Source organism: Mixia osmundae, assembly GCF_000708205.1.
Source record: "Mixia osmundae IAM 14324 unplaced genomic scaffold scaffold_9, whole genome shotgun sequence".
Taxonomy (NCBI): domain Eukaryota; kingdom Fungi; phylum Basidiomycota; class Mixiomycetes; order Mixiales; family Mixiaceae; genus Mixia; species Mixia osmundae.
The window spans coordinates 481,339-504,638 of NW_014575555.1; the positions used below are offsets into that span (position 1 = coordinate 481,339).

General features: G+C 56.5%; 12 protein-coding genes across 12 annotated transcripts; 6 read left to right on the forward strand and 6 right to left on the reverse strand.

Annotated features, from left to right (window-relative positions):
• Window positions 1-68: 68 nt before the first annotated feature.
• L969DRAFT_96245 (uncharacterized protein) lies at window positions 69-1,177 on the forward strand (the record flags this gene model as incomplete). The annotated part of the gene is made up of 2 exons (XM_014710804.1): window positions 69-350; window positions 404-1,177. 2 exons carry the CDS (start codon window positions 69-71, stop codon window positions 1,175-1,177), a joined length of 1,056 nt encoding a protein of 351 aa, XP_014566290.1.
• Window positions 1,178-1,251: 74 nt separating this feature from the next.
• L969DRAFT_52583 (uncharacterized protein) lies at window positions 1,252-3,241 on the reverse strand (the record flags this gene model as incomplete). The annotated part of the gene is made up of 6 exons (XM_014710805.1): window positions 1,252-1,870; window positions 1,922-2,053; window positions 2,105-2,204; window positions 2,263-2,476; window positions 2,528-2,633; window positions 2,685-3,241. 6 exons carry the CDS (start codon window positions 3,239-3,241, stop codon window positions 1,252-1,254), a joined length of 1,728 nt encoding a protein of 575 aa, XP_014566291.1.
• A 91-nt stretch (window positions 3,242-3,332) lies between these two features.
• Window positions 3,333-4,535, reverse strand: L969DRAFT_96247 (uncharacterized protein; the record flags this gene model as incomplete). The annotated part of the gene is made up of 6 exons (XM_014710806.1): window positions 3,333-3,502; window positions 3,728-3,916; window positions 3,966-4,037; window positions 4,099-4,326; window positions 4,387-4,441; window positions 4,497-4,535. The coding sequence occupies 6 exons, from the start codon at window positions 4,533-4,535 to the stop codon at window positions 3,333-3,335; spliced, it is 753 nt and encodes a 250-aa protein (XP_014566292.1).
• Window positions 4,536-4,640: 105 nt separating this feature from the next.
• On the forward strand, window positions 4,641-8,048 carry L969DRAFT_65584 (uncharacterized protein). Its single transcript, XM_014710807.1, has 8 exons — window positions 4,641-5,012; window positions 5,069-5,091; window positions 5,147-5,291; window positions 5,357-5,490; window positions 5,550-7,116; window positions 7,167-7,304; window positions 7,355-7,742; window positions 7,794-8,048. Exons 1-8 carry the CDS (start codon window positions 4,978-4,980, stop codon window positions 7,929-7,931), a joined length of 2,568 nt encoding a protein of 855 aa, XP_014566293.1. The 5' UTR covers window positions 4,641-4,977; the 3' UTR covers window positions 7,932-8,048.
• On the reverse strand, window positions 8,046-11,466 carry L969DRAFT_52416 (uncharacterized protein; the record flags this gene model as incomplete). The annotated part of the gene is made up of 8 exons (XM_014710808.1): window positions 8,046-9,291; window positions 9,359-10,186; window positions 10,357-10,376; window positions 10,474-10,604; window positions 10,653-10,746; window positions 10,798-10,924; window positions 10,983-11,200; window positions 11,251-11,466. The coding sequence occupies 8 exons, from the start codon at window positions 11,464-11,466 to the stop codon at window positions 8,046-8,048; spliced, it is 2,880 nt and encodes a 959-aa protein (XP_014566294.1).
• Window positions 11,467-11,515: 49 nt separating this feature from the next.
• Window positions 11,516-13,352, reverse strand: L969DRAFT_52539 (uncharacterized protein; the record flags this gene model as incomplete). The annotated part of the gene is made up of 2 exons (XM_014710809.1): window positions 11,516-12,625; window positions 12,678-13,352. The coding sequence occupies 2 exons, from the start codon at window positions 13,350-13,352 to the stop codon at window positions 11,516-11,518; spliced, it is 1,785 nt and encodes a 594-aa protein (XP_014566295.1).
• Window positions 13,353-13,556: 204 nt separating this feature from the next.
• Window positions 13,557-14,832, reverse strand: L969DRAFT_52851 (uncharacterized protein; the record flags this gene model as incomplete). Its single annotated transcript, XM_014710810.1, has 3 exons — window positions 13,557-13,648; window positions 13,706-14,362; window positions 14,421-14,832. 3 exons carry the CDS (start codon window positions 14,830-14,832, stop codon window positions 13,557-13,559), a joined length of 1,161 nt encoding a protein of 386 aa, XP_014566296.1.
• A 290-nt stretch (window positions 14,833-15,122) lies between these two features.
• On the forward strand, window positions 15,123-16,199 carry L969DRAFT_96252 (uncharacterized protein; the record flags this gene model as incomplete). The annotated part of the gene is made up of 5 exons (XM_014710811.1): window positions 15,123-15,287; window positions 15,354-15,530; window positions 15,580-15,656; window positions 15,706-15,748; window positions 15,798-16,199. 5 exons carry the CDS (start codon window positions 15,123-15,125, stop codon window positions 16,197-16,199), a joined length of 864 nt encoding a protein of 287 aa, XP_014566297.1.
• A 607-nt stretch (window positions 16,200-16,806) lies between these two features.
• On the reverse strand, window positions 16,807-17,412 carry L969DRAFT_33100 (uncharacterized protein; the record flags this gene model as incomplete). Its single annotated transcript, XM_014710592.1, has 1 exon — window positions 16,807-17,412. A coding segment is annotated over one exon (606 nt), but the record flags the coding sequence as incomplete, so codon positions are not given.
• L969DRAFT_89705 (uncharacterized protein) lies at window positions 17,391-19,255 on the forward strand. Its single transcript, XM_014710812.1, has 8 exons — window positions 17,391-17,883; window positions 17,938-18,002; window positions 18,057-18,158; window positions 18,211-18,457; window positions 18,511-18,653; window positions 18,708-18,783; window positions 18,842-18,900; window positions 18,950-19,255. The coding sequence occupies exons 1-8, from the start codon at window positions 17,506-17,508 to the stop codon at window positions 19,203-19,205; spliced, it is 1,326 nt and encodes a 441-aa protein (XP_014566298.1). The 5' UTR covers window positions 17,391-17,505; the 3' UTR covers window positions 19,206-19,255.
• Window positions 19,256-19,276: 21 nt separating this feature from the next.
• L969DRAFT_89706 (uncharacterized protein) lies at window positions 19,277-20,195 on the forward strand. The gene is made up of 7 exons (XM_014710813.1): window positions 19,277-19,302; window positions 19,360-19,446; window positions 19,498-19,620; window positions 19,678-19,693; window positions 19,741-19,865; window positions 19,915-19,968; window positions 20,024-20,195. Exons 1-7 carry the CDS (start codon window positions 19,297-19,299, stop codon window positions 20,120-20,122), a joined length of 510 nt encoding a protein of 169 aa, XP_014566299.1. The 5' UTR covers window positions 19,277-19,296; the 3' UTR covers window positions 20,123-20,195.
• A 2,049-nt stretch (window positions 20,196-22,244) lies between these two features.
• On the forward strand, window positions 22,245-23,270 carry L969DRAFT_96256 (uncharacterized protein; the record flags this gene model as incomplete). Its single annotated transcript, XM_014710814.1, has 3 exons — window positions 22,245-22,527; window positions 22,587-22,932; window positions 22,991-23,270. 3 exons carry the CDS (start codon window positions 22,245-22,247, stop codon window positions 23,268-23,270), a joined length of 909 nt encoding a protein of 302 aa, XP_014566300.1.
• Window positions 23,271-23,300: the final 30 nt, after the last annotated feature.

Here is a 23,300-nt window from a genome sequence, read left to right on the forward strand (position 1 = left end):
CGTTCCTGCTCATGGCACACGACCTCTCCTTGCCTCTATCTCCTCGTCTGCCATCGACACTACGAGCAATGGTCTCGTCAACATGCGAGGGCAAGCTGCCAGTTGCTTGGGCGCCTCCCACGCCAGATTCGCTGCTTGTACCAGTCCAGCATTCTGCCGACTCACCGCCTGAGCTAGATTTAGACGCTGCTGCACACGCCAAGCAACCTGCGTCAACAGCACAACCGAGCGATGCAAGAGCCCTGCCGACGCAACACCTACAGTCTCGAGCGTCAACGCATCACGCTCGAGGCTCATCGGTCTCCATCGATAGCCTTCTCAATCCGCAAATAGACTCAAAGATAGACAACGTGAGCTCCGTCGAGGTCGCACGACAGTGGAGATCTGATCTATACAGATGCAGGCTACTTTCAGCTTTGCCTCCGAGCCCGATAGACCGGCAAAGCGAGCTTCAGAGGAGCAAGAGCTCTCGCCTATCGCGCTCAAGACCGCTCGACGTAATCACGAGTATGGCTGGTCTCGCACGCCGTCCATTCGCAAAGCCGCCGTGAAAGCCAAAGAGGCGGTCTGGCAGGCCACACTAGAGAACAGCACGGCTTCGTCCGAGTCAGACGTTGCGCCTCGTGCGGAGGATCTCTACGTGCCAGCCGCGGCCGAGCTTGTCAGCAACAATCCTCAAAAAGGCCGTCGTGCGCCTCTTCGGTCGGATAGCGGCAAGACGGCGGCGAACAGCAAGACAAGTCGCAAGATCTCACATTCGCTTATCGAGCGCAGGCGGCGTGAGAAGATCAATGACTGTCTGCAATCGCTTGCCCATCTCGTACCGGAATGTCGAGCACAGGTCTCGCAGCACACAAGCAAGGCACGCGAACGAGCACCCAAGACATCCTGTGCTCGTTCTGACGAGCCTGCGCCAAGGGCAATGCCTATCGAAAAGCTATCGGTCTTGCAAGGCACGCTGACGTACATTCACCGTCTGCATGACCGCGTACGCGCACTCGAACAGCGATGCGGTCTGCCCCTCACTGCGACTCCAAGATTGCACGACGCGACAGAAGAGGATGAGGAAGACGAAGTGGACGAAGAAGGAGAGACCGTAGAGGGAGATTCCGTAGAGGATGCTGCGTCACTTTTGCTTGCGTTCGCAGAGCGGCCACTGGTTGCGAAATCGAGATAGCTAGAAGTAAACTATTGTATTGATGCGCTCTGATGTGTACACACTACCATTACAACTCGTACGTCAGATGGATGTCAGATGGAGGTCTGCCTAGTCGGAATGGCGAATCGACTGCTGGCGGTAGTACTGATGGACGTACGCGTAGCCGATGAATCGCTCCTCGACAGAGAGTGAGCGAAAGCAACGTGAGATTCGCTGTCGTCATCGTCTGCGATTGCGCGGTAATCAAAATCGCCTGCTTCGCTGTCGGGCGTCGGCAGAGGCATGACCGAATCGTCCTCGCCTCGCGAAGAAGAGTGCATCGAGGAAGCTGTGCTAGCACGTACGGGCGCTTGCCGTTGTTGTGGGGCAGGGGGATGAGAAGTAGATGGGGTCGATGAACCTGAAGCACCGTTGCCGAATGTCCAGGTATCGCCTAGCGCTTGCTGTAGCTCTGCAGTGCGGTCGATAGACCCTTGCATACCGGCTGATCTAGCGGGTGATGAGATGATGGACGGCGGCAGACCTTGAGACGGGTCATTCCTGTCCGTCAGAGGCGCAGTAGAAGTCGTTGCCGCGCTCTGCAAAGTTGTGGAAGGCTCTGCAGCTTGCTGTGCCGCTGCTTTGTCCCGCTCTGCTCGCTCTTTGCGTTCTCGCTCCTCTTGCTCGAGTAGGCTGATCCGCATCGCTTCCATAATCATGAGTTCTTCGAGACTGACAATTCCCGTGTGAGTGCGGTCTCGCGAGGCATAGAAGAGGGCTTACTCTGCTCCTGTCATAGGACCGTGCTCGCTCCTTTGTCGTCTGCTCCGACGACTTGAGCTGCCATCTGCCCCATCGTCTGCAAACAGTCCGCCGGGTGCAGATCGAGAAGACGTGACACCGAGCGGTACCATTCTGTCGAGGAAGCTGTCAGTGGATGAAAGCTACGCAACAGCATGTGCTGACCTGTCGCCGACCTGACGAAAGATGATCCGCCGATTGGCGCGACGAGCTGCTGTTGCTTTGGCGATGGCTAGCTTGTCCTCCCAATCAGGATAGATCGTATCTGTCCGTCACCACCGTCTCGGTCAACCTCATGGCGTGATCCAAAGGGTAGTACGAACCTGTGAGGACGACCTCGGGAGCAGTGTGGGAGATACTCTTCCTCCGGGGTCCAGAGGGTTTGTCGGGCGCGAGGATTGAGAAGTCGCTCGCATTGGCTTCGCCATCTATAGCAGAGTCAAGCTCGGGTGAGGCTAGGGTGATGGGGAGCTGCGGTGGCGTATAGATGACGCCAAAGTTGGGCTCGACGCAGAATGGGCATGCGACTGCTTCAGACTGTTTCTCTGCGTCAGGCTTCGTGCTGATTCATTTCAAAGAGTAGTCTACCTCTGCGTGTTGTGGTGTTGGATCGTTGCGTTTGAGATAGACAAAGCATTCTGTGCACAATGCTTGGTCGCAGCATCTCGAAAAGTTGATGTTAGGCGGATAATTCCTTGAGGTTCAGTCAGCATCAGGCATCGAGACTTGTTAGAACGAGACGAACAGAAAGCAGATGGGGCATTCTGCAGTACGGAAGTACAGCGTGATCTCTTTCTGCTGTCGCGCTTCGGACTCCTCGTGTCGGTGTGAGGTACCGTCGCCCTGGACGACGGCATCGAGCAAGCTGTCGATATCGTCCTTGCTCATGCCTTCCTCCCAACCATCGAGACCTCGATAGAAGGGAGCAAGCTTGCGTGACTCGATCAATCTGTGCACGACGGGATGGTCCCAAGTAGCAGGCGCGTTGGCGTAGACATTCGAGACGGGCTCGAGGAAGCCTAGATCCGGCGCGGCATAGATATCCTGAGCGGGCTTTCTGGCGATAGCCTCACGGGCAGCGAGGGCTTCCCTCAAGCCCGAACTAGACGGCTGACCCGGATTGGCTGCATCGCCACCGGCGAGGAAGGAGGACTGATGAGATCCACCGCCGGGGTAGCCGACCACTCCTCCCGAAGCACGAGACGATCTGAATGCGCCGTTGCTGGAGGATGAAAGGCCGTCTGAAGCATTACCATTGCCTTCCTGATTGCGGCTCGCATGGCCACTGGGTGCGTTGCCCATCCTGGCTGATCGACTTGACCCGTCTTGATTTTGCTCGAGCGATGATGGCGATGTAATCAGCTCGGCAGGCTGGAGTCGTCTGCTGCTTGGCCTATAGACCCGAGGTTCCCATGGTCTGACGGTCTCGACAGCGCTCGGTCAGTACATGTACGGTATGATCGGACTCGTTTCGTTCGAGTGAGTAGATGAGTGCTCGCCCGACTCGAGTCGATCCGATAAACTCGTCCTCGCACGTACTTGCGCGAGCTCGGACGTGAGCCCCTGCGATGGACGGAGTGAGGTGTCTCACGGAAAGGATGAGCGCCCCTTTGCAAGAGCGCTCTGCTTCTCCTCAGTGACACGAGTCTCGGCCTCGGTCTAAACTTGGGGAAAGGTGATCGTCGCTCCTCTCGCGAAGCGGCAATCGCTCGCGTGTCAATCGGGTTCTGCCTCGACTTTCACACCCAATGTGTTGTAGAGCATCTGCATGTGCCTATGCGAGCGTACAACAGTCACACTTGGATCGGAAGCTAGTGCAGATGCGTCTCGTGGGGAGCTGAGCCGGCGCGCGCGCACACTCTAGCCGTAAGCCCGGCGAGATGTCTAGCGGGCCTGCCCTGTGGAATCTGACGAGGCTCTTGCTCGCTCGACCGTCACTCTCGATCGAACCATGGAGATGGTAGATCCTCGGTCTGACTGTGGTCCTCAGATTGCACTCAGGCTGGGTTGCAAGGTGTCATTGTACCGTCGCGATTGACCGTCTTGGCCTTGACGGTCTCATTGTCGCCGAGCTCGGTGTCCTTTGTGATCTTGAGACCTGCCCGCACTACGGGCATCAGCATTGAGGACGCTCATGCTGCCTTGCGCTGTGTACGAACCTATACGAGCTCGTTCGGCATCGTGCTGACCCTGGACGACATTGCGCCTGAAGAAGAGTGCGACCTGGCGCAGTGCGAGCAAGGCCTCCTCCAGGGTGGCGGGAGCCATCTGCTTCCTCCTCCTCTGCTTGTTCTCTGTCGCTTGCTCTGTCCCCATAGTCGCCGTTGGCTCTGCCGAGAGTGTCGCGACGGCAGCTTGCACAAGCTGCGCGTTCATCGGCCTCGCAGCTACGATCAGATTGCAGGGTCAGGCTTGCTTGCATCGAGCAGCATGATGTCTGACAGTACCTAGACGGGCTTGTCGATCATGGCCAAAGGTCGCATGCTGAGCTCGGAGAAGCTCCTGATGTAAATCATCGACCGTCAGACCTGCCGTCTGACTGACTGTCGTCACCGACCCTGTAGGCAGATGCGATCTGCGTACGTGCACTCGACATCCGACAACAATCTTCTTCGACGTCGTCCTGATCGACAGCTGGACGCGTGGCAAGCAGTCACGAAGGCGGGAGCGTGAGAGATTTCACGTTGCCCGCGCTTGCCGATCACGCCAGAAAGGCGCTGCTGTGGTGTCCTTCTGAGCCAGTCTGGTCGAGTTGAAAACCTCGCGACGTGCATCCCGAGGCAGTCCATCGCCAGACGTAGACTATAGCGTCTCACAGAAGAGCGATTGACATCCGCGGCGAAATTTGGAATTCTCGTCGGATCAGCGACGCATCGACTGTTCCTTGCCCTTCCTAGCACTTTCTGATTCGCCCATCAAGCGCCGACTGATCCAGCGTCGACCTGAATCTCTGTGTGACCCGTCATCTGTGGTACGACAGGCACGCAGACTGAGGATCTGGCCATCAAGTCTGTGTTGCTCCGGACCACAAAGTCATCATGTCCGGCGGCTCAGCAGCTCCGAATCCGAACAGGTGAGCATGTCGCTCTGTCTGAAGCCTTTTGCATGCTCATCTCGTCGCATTCACAGGGAGCGCACGATCAGATTGACAGGTATGCCTCTACATGAGTGAGACCGTTCATGGTTCCTGACTCAGCGGGATCGCAGTCGTCGCCGCCGATGGACTCGTCAAGCGTGATGTGTTCAGACTGCCCGATCCCTTTGCCATCGTCACCGTCGATGGCGAGAACACGAAGACGACAAGCGTCATCAAGAAAACGCTGAATCCTTACTGGAATGAGAGTTTCGATATGTTCGTCCACAGTGCCCTGTTATCCTCCATGCCGCATGGACTGATGACGTGCAAATGTCTCGTAGATCAGTCAAGGACTCGTCCGTCGTGACTGTCCAGATCTTCGATCAGAAGAAGTTCAAACGCAAAGATCAAGGCTTTCTCGGCGTCATCAATGTCCGTCCCTCCCAGACGCTCGATCTCGAGCTCGGCGGCGATGGTGCGTGGATTTGCACCAGATAGCCATCGTCTCGGTCGCTGATACTGATCTGCCCTCAGAAACGCTCACGCGTGATCTCAAAAAGTCAAATGACGCGCTCTCTGTGAATGGCAAGCTCATCGTACATCTGTCCACCAACACTAGCACGCCCATCCGCAATACTGCCACGCCAGCTGCTCTTTCCGGCCTGGCGAATTCTGTATCCTCCACGGGCACGACGAACGAGTCTGTCGCTTCTACGTCATCCTCTACCCCGCCCGCATCTGCAGCCGCATCGAGCGCCGCGCTCGCAACAACCACGAGCAATGCTCCTTCGGTCAATACCACCGCCTCCTCTTCTGCTGCCACAGACGGAAGAGGCGAAGCGCCTTCTTTCAATACACCCTCGCGCGAGTCCACCCATTCGGCTTCGGGCTCGACCGGTCGTGCTGCAGGAGCGGGTAATGCCAACTTCAATCCTCGTGAGGATCAACATGGCGTCTTGCCATCCGGTTGGGAAAGGCGTATCGATCATCTCGGACGGATGTACTATGTCGATCACAACACGCGCACGACCAGCTGGCAACGACCGACCACTTCCTCTGCTCCTCAGACTTCGACTGCAGGCGGAGGTGCAGTCTCCGAACCTACCGCTCGCGAACGATCACGCAACAATAACCGCGTGACGGCAGATGACTTCTTGGGCGCCACAGAATCAGCTGGCACATCTGTACCCGCAGCCGCAAGCCGAAGTGGAGGAGCTAGTCCCGCTCCCGCCGTCGCCGCCCCTGCTGGCTCATCTTCACGTGCTGCTACAGCAACGACGGCAGGAACAGGTCCCCTGCCCGCAGGCTGGGAACAGCGCTTCACGCCCGAAGGCAGACCTTACTTTGTCGATCACAACACCCGCACCACTACCTGGGTCGATCCTCGTCGACAACAGCTTCTCCGCGTCCTGGGTCCAAATGGTAACAACGTTACCGTTCAGCCTCAGTCGGTCTCTCAGCTTGGCCCGCTGCCTTCCGGTTGGGAGATGCGTTTAACTTCGACCGCGCGTGTCTACTTTGTCGATCACAATACCAAGACAACGACCTGGGACGATCCTCGTTTACCTTCTTCGCTCGATCAGAACGTGCCGCAATACAAGAGAGACTTCAGACGGAAACTCATCTACTTCCGTTCTCAGCCTGCCTTACGACCCATCCCAGGTCAATGCCACGTCAAAGTCAGGCGAAACCATATCTTTGAAGACTCATACGCGGAGATCATGCGTCAGACACCCAACGACCTCAAGAAGCGACTGATGATCAGATTCGACGGCGAAGACGGGTTGGACTATGGCGGTGTTTCTCGAGAATTCTTCTTCTTGCTCTCGCACGAAAGCTTCAATCCTGCTTACGGTCTCTTCGAATATGCTGCCATCGACTCTTACACGCTGCAGATCAATCCACATTCGGGCATCAACCCTGAGCATCTCAATTACTTCAAGTTCATCGGAAGGTGCATCGGCTTGGCCATATTCCACCGTCGATTCCTGGACGCCTATTTCATCACGAGCTTCTACAAGATGATACTCAACAAGAAGATCGCACTGACCGATATGGAGTCTGTCGATGCTGAGATCTTCAGAAGTATGCAATGGATGCTGTATGTCCCTCTGTCTTTTTCAAGTCTCGCCTCTGCTGATTCCTCTGCAGTGACAATGACGTTACAGACGTCATCGAGAACACCTTCTCGGTCGAAGAGGACAAGTTCGGCGAAGTTGTCATTACACCACTGAAGCCGGGTGGTGAGAACATCCAGGTCACCGAGGAGAACAAACGCGAATATGTAGAGTACGCTAGAGCATACTTTTCATCTTCGCATCATCTGACATGATACACAGTCTCATCACTGAGTGGCGCATTCAAAGGCGAGTAGAAGACCAGTTCAAGGCCTTCATGAGTGGCTTCAATGAGCTCATTCCTCAAGAGCTCATCAACGTCTTCGACGAGCGAGAACTCGAGCTGCTCATCGGCGGCATGTCGGAGATCGACGTCGACGACTGGATGCGGCATACAGACTACCGTGGCTACACGCAATCGGATCCAACGGTACAGCTCTTCTGGCAAGCAATTCGATCTTGGCCCGCAGAGAAGAAGTCAAGATTACTACAATTTTCGACCGGCACAAGCCGAATCCCCGTCAATGGCTTCAGAGATCTGCAAGGATCGGACGGTCCTCGTCGATTTACTATCGAGAAAAGTGGAGATGCACTGACTCAGCTGCCAAAGGTCCGCTGGATTGCTCTATTACTATTGAGCGAAGTTGACGTTTATCTGCAGAGTCACACGTGCTTCAATCGACTCGACCTCCCACCGTATACTACCCTACAACAGCTCGACGATAGACTGACGTATTCCCTGGAGAACACCATCGGTTTCGCAAATGAGGTCAGTCTTTGCACGCATTCTTTTGTGTGAATTGCCACTCATATGCGATGCATTTCTTTTCAGTGAGCCAAACCCGAACAAATCTGTACACAAGGATCATGCGCTGCTGTCTCAATCTATTTTTGTTTCGCTGATTGCTGTCGATCATGTTGAGACGCCAAGACTGAGAAGGAGTTGTGCGCTTGCTAGATCTTCTTCGCTTGCGATTTCTGCGGCGGCAGCCGCAACCAGGCTTGCCAAGGATGCCTTCTTGGGTGCGGCAGGCTCGGGACCGCGGAGAGGCTTAGCTGCGGGTTCTGCCGATCTGGCTTTGGTGATTTGCTGCTTCACCTTTAGCTGAGGAATGGCATTCTCTGAGCCTGCGCGTCGCAGACATGAGACCGAAGTTGCTTGCGAGAGCCTTGCCTTCTTGGCGACGTGATCTAGCTGGACGAATGCGCACTCGGCTTCGCCGGCGTGTTTGCGAGGCCGGGAAGCGACATCATCGAGCATAGGGTGCAGCTTGGCACGAGGTGCGTTGAGCATCAATTCCGCCAGGGCTTTCGAGGGACGGTTCGTGCGCAACTTTGACTTTGTGTCGGCTTCAGTGACCGAAGGAGGATCAGACTCCATCCGATCGCAGAGCGTTTTGGACTGCCAATCGGTCAGAGTGGGCGAACGAATTGGCAGGATGTCGGTCGTGTCTGACATCACGTCATCATCGCCAAGACGCGCACGGCCATCGTCTGCGACCGACAGAGATACGTTGCTGCTTCGTCTGCGCAGGAGACCAGGACGGGGTGGTGCATCTGTGCCGTCCGAATCTGGCAAGACGAGTACAGGTGAAGGGAGCGCGCTGGGAAACGAGATCGCCCTCGTCAATGAGGCCGCACCAGCACTTCTGCTTCGTCCAATTTCGGCCGCAAAAGCTGCTGGAGTGTTGCTCTGCACGGTAGCCGACTGGGGAATGGCCAAGTAAGATGTGAAAGAATTCGAGCGCGAGAGTGAGGCACGACCTGCAAAGGGCGAGACCGATCTTGCACGCTCGTCGTTGCGATAGATAGTCGGCGAAGCTCTGCCGAGATCAGTCCAGATAGCATTGACAGTTGGCGTACGTTGCAACGGTACCGGTCGGCGGATGATGTTGGCGGTATCGACTGTCAGGCGCGGAGGACGGAGTGAGCAAGGAGAGGATGAAGCCTTGGAATCCTCGCTAGCTGATTTGGATGCATCCCAGACTTTGTGCGTTTCTTGCGTCGCACTGAGCTGAGAGCTTGGCTCTGTAGAGGCTGTCTTGGCAAGCGAGGATGCAGAGATTGATGAGCTCTGCGAGTTGCTTCTCGACATGACAGGCGTGATTGCGCCCGAATCATGGGCATTCCAGGTAGCAGAATCCCGCTTCGCCTTTTGCCTGTAAGAGCAGAGTCAGAGAGTGTCATTGGAGCATTCGCTGAGCGACTTGCCTGCGATTTTGGAACCAGATCTGGACTTCCTTTGGCGACATGCCACATTCGCGCGCAAGGGCTTCGCGCGTCGTACCATCGGGGAGTGCGTCGAGTGCAAAGGCTGCTTCTAGCGTTGTGAGCTCGAACACGGTCGTTCGTCGTCTCGACTTTTTGACGCGTTTGCCTATCTCGGCAACGGCTGGCACGGGCGGTATGGCAGCGACTGCCGGCAGAGAGACTGCCACAGGCGCACGAGCAGTCGTAACAGAGGTCTGCTCGACGGGTGACGCATCCTTGGAGGCTGCGTCTGAACAGAGCGAGAGTGTGCCGAGATTGACGTTGGTGCTGTTGGCGGCATGCCACTTGCAGGCGAGTGCTTCAAGTGGCTCTGCCAGCATAGGCGGCAGCGTGGTAACGGCAGGTTGTGATGGCCGATGAGGCAGGATAGGTCGGTTGGTGTAAACAGACTGAGTCGGCCGACGTTCAAAGTCACTGCTTTGGGTACGAGGCGGCATGATCGGTCTGAGGGGCGGTGAGAACATGCGGAGATGGAGTTGACCAGTGGATGAGCTGTCCATGGGCGGCAAGGGTAGCACCACCGAAGCTGCAGGCCCTGGCATGCTCGTCAAGGACCTCGAGCGCGGTATGCTGTGCTCTAGGGTGGGGAGACGAGCATGTTGATCGGAAGGAAGGCATCCCGAAGGATTGCATACCAACTTGACAAGGTCGGCCATGCCGCGTCTTGCCACTGTTGACGGCGCTCGCGGTGCGCTGTGGGCGTAGAGCACCTCAAGACGCTCCCAAAGCCTCTCTTGTAGAACAAGCTCGAGACAAGGAAGTGAGATACCTTCTTTGCTCTTCCTGGCGAGTCGTCAACAGGACGACGAGCTGATGCGCTCGCGTAGCATTCCAGTCGCCCTCACATCTATTGTTCTTCTGGAGCCACTCAACAAAATCCGATTGACATCTCAATTTCAACGCGCGTCGATCCTAATTGCGCGCACGCGCGTCACCTTTTGTGCTTTGCATACACTTCACTCGGGCTGATCTCCTGATCAGAGGGACCTCATGTCAGGCACGAGAAGCGATCTTCTAAAAGTTGCATGCAATCGGTGCCACCGCGCCGAGGAGGCCGACACGCGTCATACCTTGCCAGCGAGCAGATTGCGTATCGTCTCACGTGCTGTGATCCTGACGGTGTGGTAGAACGTCGGGAAGTCTAACGTCGAGAACAAGATGTCTGCCAGTCCAAAGGGCAGCATGAGCGGTATCCAGCCTGCTGGCCGCGTTTATCTGAGCTGCTGCGGAATCAGACACGAAAGCGTACCTTGGGCGAGCTCGAGCGCAAAGCAATTCTCGTGCATCTTGTATTGCTTCACTGTCCCTCGTGGCAAGTGATGCACAGATCCTGCTGGATACACCTGTCGTCAACGCATCAGAAGCTGCGCGTCAACTCGCAGCAGGGAAATTACCTCGCGTTCGAGTGAGCCTGCGCTAAAGGCCCACTGCTCGCCTTCGAGGATGTGAAAGTAGTCGTCTGCGGTATGTCTGCCCGTGTGTCCTTCTGTCCCTAGCGGCGTACCAAAGACGATGAGATACCTGCAAGAACGGATGTCTCCAATAAGCGACATCAACTGATCCCGAGCAGTTGACTGACTCTGTGACGCTGGCGTGGATGATGTACATGGCGCCCATAGCTCCGCCGGCATTGTTGAAGACCCATTCTTCCGTCTGTGAGATGGCATGCCCCGGCAGGTCCGTCCGCAAGTCAGCCACGATGGAATCGATGATGGCGCGGGTATCATTGGGATGCGCCTGGATTGCCTTGAGTGCAGTCTGATGCAGTTTCGCAGGCTCAAAGATGTAAAATCGGTCCTGCAGATACCTATGAGCTGTCGTGGGGGCAAGTCAGATGAGAGACAGACTCGTATACCGTCCAATGCATACAAACCGACCAAAGAAAGTGCAGTCAAGCTCAGCAAGAAGAGTATCGACAGCCATGGTCTGCTCCCCTCCTGAGCTTGTCGAACCGGTATCGCCGCGCCCTTGGGCTGTGGCCGAAAGGTCGTTGCCTTGACTTGGCTCTGCGACATTCGCTTGGGAGGAACAGTCAAAAGTCGAACGACCGTCGCGTCAAACATGTCAAAAGTGCATTCGTACACCGAGAAGGCAAACTGTACACGTCTCCCGCTAAACGTGAGCATAGGAAGCCTCGAGGTCCGATTCGGCATGCAGTCGACGAGCAGCTTCCTCGCGAGATTGGGTCAGCTGGGCAATGAGTGACTCGGCCTGTTCCTCTCCTCTTACCCTGTCCTGATTGGACTCGACGATCAAGCCTTGTCGCCTCGCGATATTGGAGAGCGACCAATCGACTGCAGTGAGCCATGTGTCGACGAATCGAGTCGGCAGCATGCCCGCTAGCCAGTAAGCTGAGCTCCTCGGGCCGACGCTGCTTCGGAGTCCGCCTTGATTGAGCCATCGCATCGGCGACACTGCGATCGAAGGCGAGACAAGCGTGTCGAGCACCTTTTGCTTCAGCTGATCTAGCGCTCTGTTGCTCTTGACTTGTGCTCGCTTGTGATGATGCTTCGAGCCAGAAGTCGCTTCCGTGGGCGGTCTCAGCGTTCTCAGGGTCAGCGTTGGACCATATAGGTGTTGTAGATGACGTGGAAGATCCTTGATGTGATCTCGTGCGTGCGCGGCATTGGCAAAGGAGCCTTGCGAGCTAGCGGAATCGACAGAGATGACAGATTGCGCGCTCGGATGGCGCTTGGCCGAAAGCTGGCCTTCAGGGAAAACAAAGCCGACGTCGAGCAACTTGAAGTTGACATTGACGATAGACTTGTCGCCATTGCTGACTGTTGCACATTGTAGCTCTCGCCTAAAGGTATCGAGCATGCTGACGAGAGCATTGATGGCTGTGCTCTGACTGCCTAAGAAAGGTAAGACGAGGCGAGAGCTCGTTGCAGGAACGAGAGTCAAGATGGTGGCCGAATCTGTATTGTCGCGTCGTTTGCCCACAGTGCGCATCAGAGGCAGAATACCTCGTAGGCATTCATGGGTCGTCGTGAGCAGACTGAACAGAGACTGGTAAGCATCGTTGGCAGGCATGGCCTCCAGAGGGGTGATGGAAGCTTCCGGCCGCTCGACGCAATGCTCGAGCACGGGCAGACAGTTGACCAGGCTGGTCACTGCTGGCATGTCCTTTGCAGAGCTGTACGGATCTCCAGCGCGCTTGAGCGGGTAGCCGAGCGAGAGCGCGTTTGACAGGCCTCGCAGGTACGGCGACAGCGTAGAAGGCTGGACATCCAGTCAGCTCTGCTGTGAAGATGCACGAGAATGATCAGCTGACTTGGGTAGGATCGAGGTACACCGCCTTGAGGTAGCCCTGAGATTCGCTTTCGAGTACTTTGACATCGTCCTGTTGGCTGACGCTAGCGATGACGATGAAGCCGCTCTGCTCGAGGAAGAGCGCTATCGAGCGACCGAGCGTACCCCGATCGCATCCGAGCACGATGACAGCTTCGAGTCTCTGGTCCGTACCGGCAGAGATGCGCGGACGGACTCGCCGGACAGACAGCGGGGCTACTCGCTTTGAACGGTCGAGGGGCAGCCTGTCCCCAATGAGGGGCAAAGACGCCAAGAGATGAGGCTTGAAGATCCAGAGATAAGTCGTGGTGCCTGCGAGGGCAGAGGTGAAGACGAGCGTCCAGAGGTAAGGTCGATGCTTGATAAGGCCCACGAAAGATTCGTAGCGCGAGAGCTGTCTGGGCGGCTCGGGTGCTGATCTGATGGGTATCTTGACCGACTTGGATGAGGGCAGATGAGGAAGTCCGGGCATGGGCAGAGTGCCATGGAGCGAGAGATGATCGACAACGATAGAAGTCCACTCGGAAATGCTCGTTGCCACGCGGTCGCCCAGCTCTTCGAGATGCTCGGTCTGCTCGGCCATGAAGGCGACAGAGTCATGGAGCAGGCCATCAGCCCGTCTGAAGAGATCCTCGAACGGGTTCTCTGCTCCTGCCATGATGCTCAGTGGTGGGCGATAGCGAGCAAGCGCGACGGCAAAGGAAGGGGAGACGCGACTGAAGTACTGAAGCTAGCGAAGCTGCGTGTCAGGGCACGGACGAGATGCCTAAAAGCGCTTGCATTTCAGTACAGACAAGTATCATCATCATCGTCATGGGCTCCTCGTTGCTTCTTCCGTCGCTGTGCTGGTTCTCTGTCGTCCTCACGTCCTTGGCTCGCTTCCTGCGAGCAAGGCTTCGATGTTGTCAATCTGCGGCCTCTGCGTGGCGGCTGCAGAGTCTAGCCGTTCAGAATCTGCCATCAAGCCTTTCCGTGAGTACGAGGAATGGAGACAGAAGCGGCACGACTGACTGATAATGTCCGCATAGGTCAAAAAGGACAGCCTGCGCGGTTTCTCTTCTGGATCTGCCAGCGTTTCCAAATGATTGGCGGCCACGAGAACCGGCTGGGGCTTGCGATCTATCACAGCTGGCGAGAGACTCCTGAAGGATCGTGGCGAATTGGGCGCAGATGAGAAAGGCGAAACGAATCCGTCCTGATGGCCAGCGCCTGCCCAAGTTTCCATCGTCGGCATTGCGTTAGCTTGGGCACCGGATGACCTCTGCTTGCGCTCCCTGAATCCCATGTAGGGATCACTCGAGGAGAGCGACAGTCGCGTCGCTCCGCCTGAGGAAGGAGAAGTGCCGGGAGTGAGTACCGTCGATGATGTCGGACTCGGCAGATCCGGCGAGACAGCTCGTCTGTCTAGACCGGTGTTGGCTGGCATTGTAGTCCACAGCGGGGGTGGCAAAGTAGGCACATGAGCTTCTTGCGCCAGCACTGCCACTTTGGACCGAGCTGTCGCAGGAGAAAGAGAAGTGGAGGCCAGGTTCTGGCTGAGCAAGTCTGACGAGCTTGGCTCGCGAATTATGCTCTCTATCTGTACTGCGTCGAGTCTGTCGTCTGTCAAGACAAGTGCGGCTTCTGACAGTACAGACGGCACGGCAAGATCAGAAGCTTCTTGTTGAGCTGGACCGGACACGTCAGTCAGAGGGAAAGCTTGGAATGACGCGAGAGGGAGACTGACTGAGCAGATGACTATCCGAGAACTCGACGTCGCGTTCAAAGATGGAGGAAGCAGACTCGTTCCCCACGCTTCGCATGGATATCGGAGACTGGTTTCCGCTCCTGAGACCCTTTGCGGGCGTAGACACTGCACCTAGCGGGACGTGAGGATGAGGTGACATGACAGGTCGCGTGGACGAGCTCGAGAAAGTTCGCTGTTTGCTCGTGCTGGCTGCTGAGCTTGTGGGAGGAGATGTTGGCAAGACGGTTGTGAGGGGTATGGCCAGCGGTAAGCTCGCCAAAGGTCTGGGCGAGCCCGTTTGAGGTTGATCGGAGACGACAACATGACTTGTTGTGGCTGTTTCTTCAGATGTATGCGTCGAATCAGATGCAGAGGCCGACAGCCTTGCTCGATCATCATCATCCGGTAGCATCACACCAGCTCGGCTGACTTCATTCGACGGTCGCCCTTTTGCTTGTCCTGATGCCAACCTCTTTCAGGAACCCGTCGTTTGCTTTCCGACGAGAGGTCACGAAGCTGTCCGCGTGTTCTCCCGTCACGGTCAGTGCACTTTGATAGCTCGTACCTCCTGTGCTCAGCCTCGGAGGTGAACGCTGTGCGGCTGCTGACTTGACGGTCAGACTATCAATAGCTGTGCCTGGCCGGGGTTCGACTACAAACTTTCCTCTCGTCGCGTCTCGGCAAATCTCGCGAAGCCAGACGATGACGGCATCCCGGCTGTCCTCGACCGTACAGCGACTCATCAAGAACGCGCACTATGATCCTCTTCCCGGTCCGAGCGCAGCCATCTTCCACGAACAATTTAGCCGGATCAGCCGAGAAGCGCATCAAAAGCAATTCGGCGAGAATGCCTGGCTGGCCCTCACCGTGCGCTTCAAGATTCTTTGCCCAATTTGGGAGTTTGCCTTACTGGCGTCGTCTGAGTCTTGACAGGCCGCAGCACTGGTCACGCTTAACTCGCCCAATGGACTGAAACATCTCTGGACGTACCTCAAGAGTCATCAGACCGATGGAACCCGAGGTCGCCCTAGCGAGGACGAGCAGATCAGACGAGCAGCCCTCATGCGCGAAGCTGGCCTCAAGAGTATCAGCTTCATCGGGATTGCAAAAGTGCGTTTGCCCGTCTTCGGATGCATCATGAGCCAAATGTCGAGAGCAGGTCATCAACAACCTCGGTGCGATGCACAGCGCGTTCGACGACGCTGTCAAAGCCAGGCTACCCGAGCATCCGACAAGGTATCCTTCCATGTTTTGCACGCAATCAGCACAGCCTGACTTTGAGCAGACAGCCCACCCGGCAGAATATCGATGCCATCACCGCCCGCAGTGTAAGCTCATGACCCCCGCGGCAGCGATTGCTGGGCTCATCTTGCGCAGAAAGAGATCTGGCGAAAAGTATATCGGCCGTACGATGCCAAGCTCATCGAGAAGCTAGGGCAGTACCATCCCGATCTACCCGTCCACATACTCAACTCGCACTATGGCGCGCTGCTGTCAGATCCGGTCGATCAGCCTAGCCCGATAGGTCGAGTCCTCGTCTCGCTCGTCGCCATCGGATGCCTGCGCGGTACAGGAGGCGTAGGGCCGCAGCTCACTTCACATGTCTTTGGTCTGAAGAAAGCAGGCGAAGAGGGGGACATCGACCCAGTCACTTCAGAGGGCTTAGGCACAAATTGGAAAGCTCTCACAGAGGACGAAGGGGCAGAGTGGGCGATCCGTGTCGTTGATGCGCTTGCAGATGTTGTAGCTCAGCCGGGGGGCAGAGAAAGCAAACTATAGCTCTTTGCAAAGGCGTTTATACAGACGATTCGGACATGGCAGCACTCCCCTGGGAGCTCATGCTTGCACCTCTTTGTCGCCTCACTGGACTCGACTCGCGCTTGACAGGCTGCAAGGGCGAGGGTGGTCTGCGACCGAGGGGCGGCGGCGGCGTGGGTGAACGAGAGATAGGTCGTCCTCGGCCGCCTGCAAAGCGAGGTGCAGGCGAAGGCGATCGTCTTGGTAAGGGCGAGCGAGTCTCCCTTCGTACGGGTGATGGCGAACGCGAGTCCCTCCGTCCGAGAGGAGGCGAACGTGAGTCTCGTCGCCGGAGAGGTGGCGAACGCGAGGCTCTGTAGCGGCGAGCAGGCGGCGAGCGAGAGTCTTTGTAGCGGCGCACAGGCGGCGAGCGAGAATATCTGTAAGATCTCCTGGGTGGCGAACGAGAATCGTCCCTGTAGCTTCGCCTCGGTGACGGCGAACGCGAGTCATCTCTGTAGACCCTGCGAGGAGGCGAACGCGAATAAGACCTCCGAGTAGATCGCGGCGCGGGCGAATACGAATGGTCTCTGGCTCGTCTGGGCGGCGGCGAAGGGGAACGTGAGATCGAATTCGAGCGCGAGGGCGAGCGACGACGACGTGACTGTGAAGGTGGACGAGCACGCTCAGCGGCTTGGATTTGCATTCGTTTGGCATTGGCTGCCTCTCGCTGCGCTGTCTTGCGTTGTTCGGCCTCTGCCTTTCTGGCTTCGCGAGCTTCCGCACGCTCGATCTTGCGCCTCTCTTGCAGTTCTCTATCGAAGCCCTGACCGACTTCGTAGTCTGGTCGAATGTGAAGCGCTTTTGACAATTTGGCAGCCTCGAGTTGCTTTGCCTGAGCGATTCCGTGGGTATCCGAGTCTCTGTACGTGCCTCGCTTGACGGTATTAGAGGCGGCCGATTGGGTGCTCTCGCTCAGTAGCCTCTGTCGTAGCTCATCGACCCGGCGAGCGATCTCGTCCTCCTCAAGCTCTTCATCCTCCAGAGAGACTTGCAACTCGAGGCATTTCACCTCCACCCTTCGCTTCCGCTCGTGCTCGAGAATCTCCAGATTGGGCTGTCGGCCCGCAGAAGGAAGCTCGGCAAAGCCTTTGGTCTGCCTGTAGTCTTCACGATGACGGAGAGTCGACAGATTTTTGGTGATGTGGCCAGACGTGCCACTGCCTCGTGGCGTCGAGAGACCGATGCCTGTGTGAGCTCTGATCAGCACAGACATAGCTGAGACGCACGCTGCATACCGTTGTACGACATTGGGCCGAGCAGGTCGACGTTGGACTGTCCTAGGACGATGAAGTCGTACGGGTATACGTCTGGACTCGGCCCCCACCCTGCGTCTATCGCTCCAACCGTCTCCAGCGGTGTTGGGTCGACTGTCATGAGCGTGCGCCAGGTCCACCGAGCCTTGTCTCGCTCTGCCGCCAGACAATCTGCTCCTCTTCCGACGACAGCAGCTCGCAGACTGCCTCGACAGCCAGCACAAGCTCGCACTCATGCAACTGCTCTCGAGCCTGAACGCGAGCCCGCAAGAGGGCTCTTCGAGGACGAAAAGGCCATCTTGCTCGCAACAAAAGGCAGTGCAAGTGATGCGCCTCTGAGGAAACGATGGCAGCGGGCAGAGATACAGGAGATCTACGACTCGCCGCTCATGGAGCTCATCTTTCGCTCCGTGCGCTCTCGGCATCCTACCTGGCCGTACGTGGGCTCACGACCGCGCTTGCAGGCCACAGTACATCGCCAGCATCACGATCCATCGAAGATCCAGCTGTGCACGCTGCTCAATATCAAGTTTGTCGCGTTCGTACACTGCCAAGTGATGTCCAGCTGATGCGCGGCTTGGAGGACCGGTGGGTGCACCGAAGACTGCTCCTACTGCTCGCAATCGTCCAAACACAAGACTGGCCTCAAAGCGACCAAGTTGCTCGACCTCGAGCCTGTACTCATGCAAGTCACCCACCATGCCCAACGCGTCCGCCCACTCATGCCTTGCACACAGCGAGGCGCGAAAAGCCAAGGCAAACGGCTCGACTCGCTTCTGCATGGGCGCCGCATGGAGAGATCTTCACGGGCGGAAATCAGGCTTCAACAGGATTCTCGACATGGTCAGTGAGATCAGAGGAATGGGAATGGAAGTCTGTACGACTCTGGGCATGCTTGACAAAGATCAAGCACGCCGGCTGAAAGAAGCCGGTCTGACGGCTTACAACCACAATCTAGACACCTCGAGGGAATACTACCCAGAAGTGAGCTTGTCGGTAGTAGGCCCGCTGGCGTTGTTGACATTGACCGGGACCAGGTCATCACAACGCGGTCATACGACGAGCGACTGGCTACAATCGAGAATGTGCGCGAGGCGGGCATCTCAGTCTGTTCGGGCGGCATTATCGGTCTGGGCGAGAAAAAGGAGGATCGCGTGGGTCTCATCTGGGAAATGAGCAGGTCCGGATATCCTGCTTCAGCTGCTGATGTGGCTGACATGGCTACCAATGACAGGTTGCCGGAGCCGCCGGAGAGCTTTCCAGTCAATGCACTCGTTCCTATCGAAGGCACGCCACTGGGAGGCAACGAGGTAAGTCGTCTGTTCCTTCGAAATCGATCAAGCTGACGATGACTGATTGATTCTGCAGCAAGTCAAGATTCATGATATGCTCAGGACGATCGCAACAGCGCGACTGGTGCTACCGACGTAAGCTTACGTTTTCCTTCGGTAGCGGTCATCTGACAAGGTCGAGCAGCTCGATCATCCGGCTTGCAGCAGGTCGGATTACGTACACCGAAGCAGAGCAAGCGATGTGCTTCATGGCGGGTGCCAATGCCATCTTTACAGGCGAACGTATGCTCACCACGCCCACTTCTGGCTGGGATGAAGACGGTGCCATGCTCGAGCGATGGGGCATGCGCGGATTGGGCTCATTCGAAAGTCAGCGCATGCAGCCTCATGCTGCTCAGCCTATCGCATCTGCCACGCCTCCTGTAGAGGCTGTTGTGTAGATGCAAAGCGTGAGGTGCCCCAGCAGCGAGCGTCCTCTGCAAGAGACGCGTTCCATATGTTTCGTAGCTTCTGCTCACGTGCACTTCGGCAATGCCGGTGAGCGCCCAGGACTTCAGCTACTCTATCAGCTGAGTTGGAGATACCGCTTCACAGAAGGTAGCGTTGGCCATCAAGGCCCAATTGGAGGGCGTGACAGACTTGCATACGGTCTCTGTCGACGATTTCGTCTACTTTTTCAAAGCAAGTGCGCATCGCTCGCTCGCTACCTCAACACTGACAGACAGCCAACAGATCAAGTGCACGTCTTGTCATGAGGAACATCCAAAGGAGGTCGGCATGAGTAGAGACACCAAAGTTGAGAGTGCGGGCTCGAGAGGACTTGCGAGCTTTGTATGGTCTTGCCAGTTCTGCAACGTAAGCCGTCTCTCGTCTGTGACCTCAACAAGAGCTCATGATGAGGTCGGCTGTCAGCGCGAATCGACAGCCAGTAGGCTGACTCGCCCTCTGTGTCACCTTTCGCTCATGACATCCCAGATTTTGAGACGACCAATCGCAGTAGCAAGTATCAGACTCGGGAGCTCACTCAAGACGATCGCGACTTTGTTCCTATTGCTATACTCGACTGTCGCGGCCTCGAGCTCCTGTCATTCATCCCAAGAGTGCGTCTATCATCAGAGGAAAGGACGCGGCAGACTGACGGACCTGCAGGGAAAGTGGGTCTGTCGAGGTGCCGAGTCGCGCACAAAGTTCTTGGATATCGATGTACGTTCTCCCAACATTGTAAGGAAAGCACAGCGCTGATCAAAAGTCTGGACAGCTTTTCGATGAAGAAGGCGAAGAGTGGTCAGATTATGACGAGAAGGCAGCCGCGCCCGTTTCGATCACAGACTTTGAGTCGACCTTCTTGCGAGCGTAGCGTGCATGCATTAGACCGATAGCAGTAAGATGTATGTACAATAGGAGATAAACTTCGGGAAAAGTGGGCGAGAGCAACAAGCAGAGAGTGCGCACAGAATGCGTGAGGGGGATGGGTATCGATCAGGCTTGGTCTGCTTCGCCAGCCTCTTTGACTTGACTTGCCAGACTTTGCTTGCCGTCGTCGGACCTGAGCGAAGCTTTGTTGAACGCGCTCTGTACAAAGGCGATGCCGCGTTCGTCCTTTTGATCCTCGCTGAGTTGCGATGTAGGCACGCCTTCGTAGGGCTTGGTATCCTGGCTTTTCTCGCTAGATCCGTTCTGTTTGTCGTCAGCAGGCGCATCGCCTGTGCCGTTCAGGCGTTGCTCTTCCTCCTTGTCTTTCGCACCTTGCTGGACTTTCTCATTCCACTGCGCTTCCTTCTTCGCCGGATCGTCGTCAGGCTTGGACAGCCGCAGCTTCTCTTTGAGCTTGCCCGTCAGACTCTTCTTCTTCTTGCTCGCTGCACCGTACTTCTCCAAAGCGCCAATAGTGATCAGACTCTTTGAGATGTTCACTTTGGACATATCGACTCCCATCTCCTCGAGCTTTGCGACAAACTTTTTAAAGTGTTCTGTGCCCGCGCGATAGTGACCCGATAGTGGACTGAGTGAGGTGATCATGCCGTCTTGGGCTTTGATCAGACCGGCAGAGGTGACACGTGAGCCATAGAGGAAGGAGGAGTGTTGGAAAGACCCAGTCGTCTTGAGACCAGAGTAAATGTTGAACTTGGTGTCTGCGACGTAGATCCACGTGTTCTGCTTTGTGGTCTTTCGCAGGAGATGGTCCATGACGAATTTGGGCGAAGTCCAGTAGCCTGCTTTGCCTTTCTCATCTGTCGATCGATGTCCATACCCAGAATGCTCCTCGGCTTCGTGATCCGATGGATTCTCGTCAGATGACGAGTCTGACGTGTCCGAGCTGGGCAAGTCGCCGCGCTTCTTAGCAGCTTCGACATCTTTGTCGTCTACGCGCACGATGCCTTTGTCAGGTCCGCCGTCTTGCCATTTCCCTCGCCCGGTATCAAAAGCGACGTCGTTCTTGCGCCAGAAAAGTTTGCCCTCTTTGATGTAGAGACGGTAGTTCTGTCGCTGCTCGACGGAGAGGTAGGTGATTCGCTCCTTCTCGAGCCGCTCTCGAGGACAGTCGGGACCTGCATCAAAGTCTTTGCCGTCGCCGTCTGGAACGAAAAAGTCGCTCAGCAGTAAATAGTCAATGGCATCATTGTCAACGTACGATCAAGCCAATGGAAGAAGTTCTGGTTCGTGTCGTCTTTCTCTGACCAAGCCTGCCAGTAGAACTTGAGGTTGGACCCATAGCGATGCTTCTCGTCTACCAACTCAAGCCAGTGTTGCTTCTCGAGCTGTTTCGTCACCATTGCCTCCTTATCGCCCTTTTGCCTGTCCTTTGACGGCGTATCGCCTCCTTCGTCCTCATCACTGCCTGCACCGGTCGAGCCGTCCATGATCCGTCCGGCATAGAGTCCGCCCCGCTTCCAACGTGTTGCTGCGTCGTTCTTCGAGCCGTCAGCCGCATCTTTGTTGGCGTTCTTCATGGAGACATGGTTGAGTCCGTCGTTCCAGCGTGCGTTGGACGAGACGGAATGGCCTTTCGGCTTGTCCTCCTCTTGTCCAGCTCTCGCAGCTCCTCGATCCCCACCCGAGCCAGTTTGCTGGTCGGTGCTGCTGGACTCGGACTTCTTGGGTGGTCTGGACAAGTACATGCCACGCTGCTCTCTTCGACTCTTGAAGCCGCGATAGTGAGACTGCACGAGCAGAGCCGCCTTGCTCCTCGACTCATCCTGATCCCGGCTATCCTTGGGCGGGGCAGACGTCGGCTCTGGCTGAGCCTGAGAGGATTCGCCCTGTGACATGGTCTATCGTTCGGTCGGGTGTGCTGCCAGCTGACGTAGAGGAGAAGACCCCACGAGTGATCGAGCAGGCGCCACCCTCTCGGCTGACCGGTCGTCCTAGCTCCGCCGCCGCGTGGCAGTTGCTCTCTGCAAGGTGCACGTGAGTGCCCCGCCCTCCTTCACTTCTTTCAGTCTGCCGGCGGCCTGTCTTGATCTTGTGGGCGAGACGGGATGGTCAGCAAGGAGGAGCCCGTCACGGTCGCCGTCATCGGAGGGACGGGTCTGTACAAGCTAGACAATCTGCAAGTTGAAAAAGAGCTCGACCTCGACACTGCGTACGGCAAACCGTCGTCGGCCATCACGATTGCCCGGCTCGAGTCGGGCAAGCAAGTCGCTTTCCTCGCCCGACATGGCCATGGACATTCGATCACGCCGTCACATGTACCCGTCAGAGCTAACATTGCTGCGCTCAAGTCGCTCGGCGTGAGAGCGATCGTTGCTTTCAGTGCAGTCGGTCAGCCTGTCACGCTCTCGTGCAGTTGGAGAGTGAACTCAGAGAACAGAGGGTTGCAGGCAGCTTGAGAGAGGAGATCAGACCCAAAGATCTCGTGATACCCTCGCAGATCATAGACAGAACAAAAGGCATCAGACCGTCCACGTTCTTTGACGGTGGCATTGTTGCCCATGCCATGTTTGGCGACCCCTTCGATACTGCTCTGACGCGATTGCTCGGAGACATCGTCAAGGATGTGCTCAAGGACACCCAGGTCAAGCTGCACACGGGCAAGACCGTCGTCGTCATGGAGGGACCCCAATTCTCTACCCGAGCAGAATCACTCATGTACCGCCAATGGGGTGGCGATATCATCAACATGTCTGCCCTTCCCGAAGCTAAGCTCGCTCGGGAAGCAGAAATCAGGTCGGTCGTCTCGTATTTCCCCCAGAGGGAGCAGCGGCTGAAGAATCTCGGCTGGTAGTTACGCTCTCATCTGCACCTCGACAGATTATGACGCCTGGAGAGAGTCAGAAGAGCCAGTCACGGTAGCAGAGGTCATGGGAACACTCAAGGCCAACAGTGAGATCTCAAAGACCGTCGCCGCTGCCGTGCTCGACCATGTCCACGATGCGCTCTCGCACGAGAAGGGACTCATCAAACCAGAGGGAGGCATGCAGTACAGCATCGTCACTGCCAGACAACACTGGCCAGAGGAACAGGTCGAGAAGCTCAAGACGATCCTGCCGGCCTACTTTAGCTAGACGCTTGTTGTGCCATCATCGCCTTTAGAT

What these genes read in the sequence shown, in the direction of transcription:
- L969DRAFT_89705 (XM_014710812.1), top strand. Translation starts at nt 17,506, where the DNA reads ATGAAGTCGTACGGGTATACGTCTGGACTCGGCCCCCACCCTGCGTCT. An exon ending in TGGAGCTCATCTTTCGCTCC is followed by an intron (nt 17,884 to 17,937) that starts GTGCGCTCTCGG and finishes CCGCGCTTGCAG; the next exon opens with GCCACAGTACATCGCCAGCA. An exon ending in GACCTCGAGCCTGTACTCAT is followed by an intron (nt 18,159 to 18,210) that starts GCAAGTCACCCA and finishes CCTTGCACACAG; the next exon opens with CGAGGCGCGAAAAGCCAAGG.
- L969DRAFT_65584 (XM_014710807.1), top strand. Translation starts at nt 4,978, where the DNA reads ATGTCCGGCGGCTCAGCAGCTCCGAATCCGAACAG. An exon ending in GCAGCTCCGAATCCGAACAG is followed by an intron (nt 5,013 to 5,068) that starts GTGAGCATGTCG and finishes TCGCATTCACAG; the next exon opens with GGAGCGCACGATCAGATTGA. An exon ending in GCGCACGATCAGATTGACAG is followed by an intron (nt 5,092 to 5,146) that starts GTATGCCTCTAC and finishes GCGGGATCGCAG; the next exon opens with TCGTCGCCGCCGATGGACTC.
- L969DRAFT_89706 (XM_014710813.1), top strand. An exon ending in TCCTGTCATTCATCCCAAGA is followed by an intron (nt 19,866 to 19,914) that starts GTGCGTCTATCA and finishes ACGGACCTGCAG; the next exon opens with GGAAAGTGGGTCTGTCGAGG. An exon ending in CAAAGTTCTTGGATATCGAT is followed by an intron (nt 19,969 to 20,023) that starts GTACGTTCTCCC and finishes AAGTCTGGACAG; the next exon opens with CTTTTCGATGAAGAAGGCGA.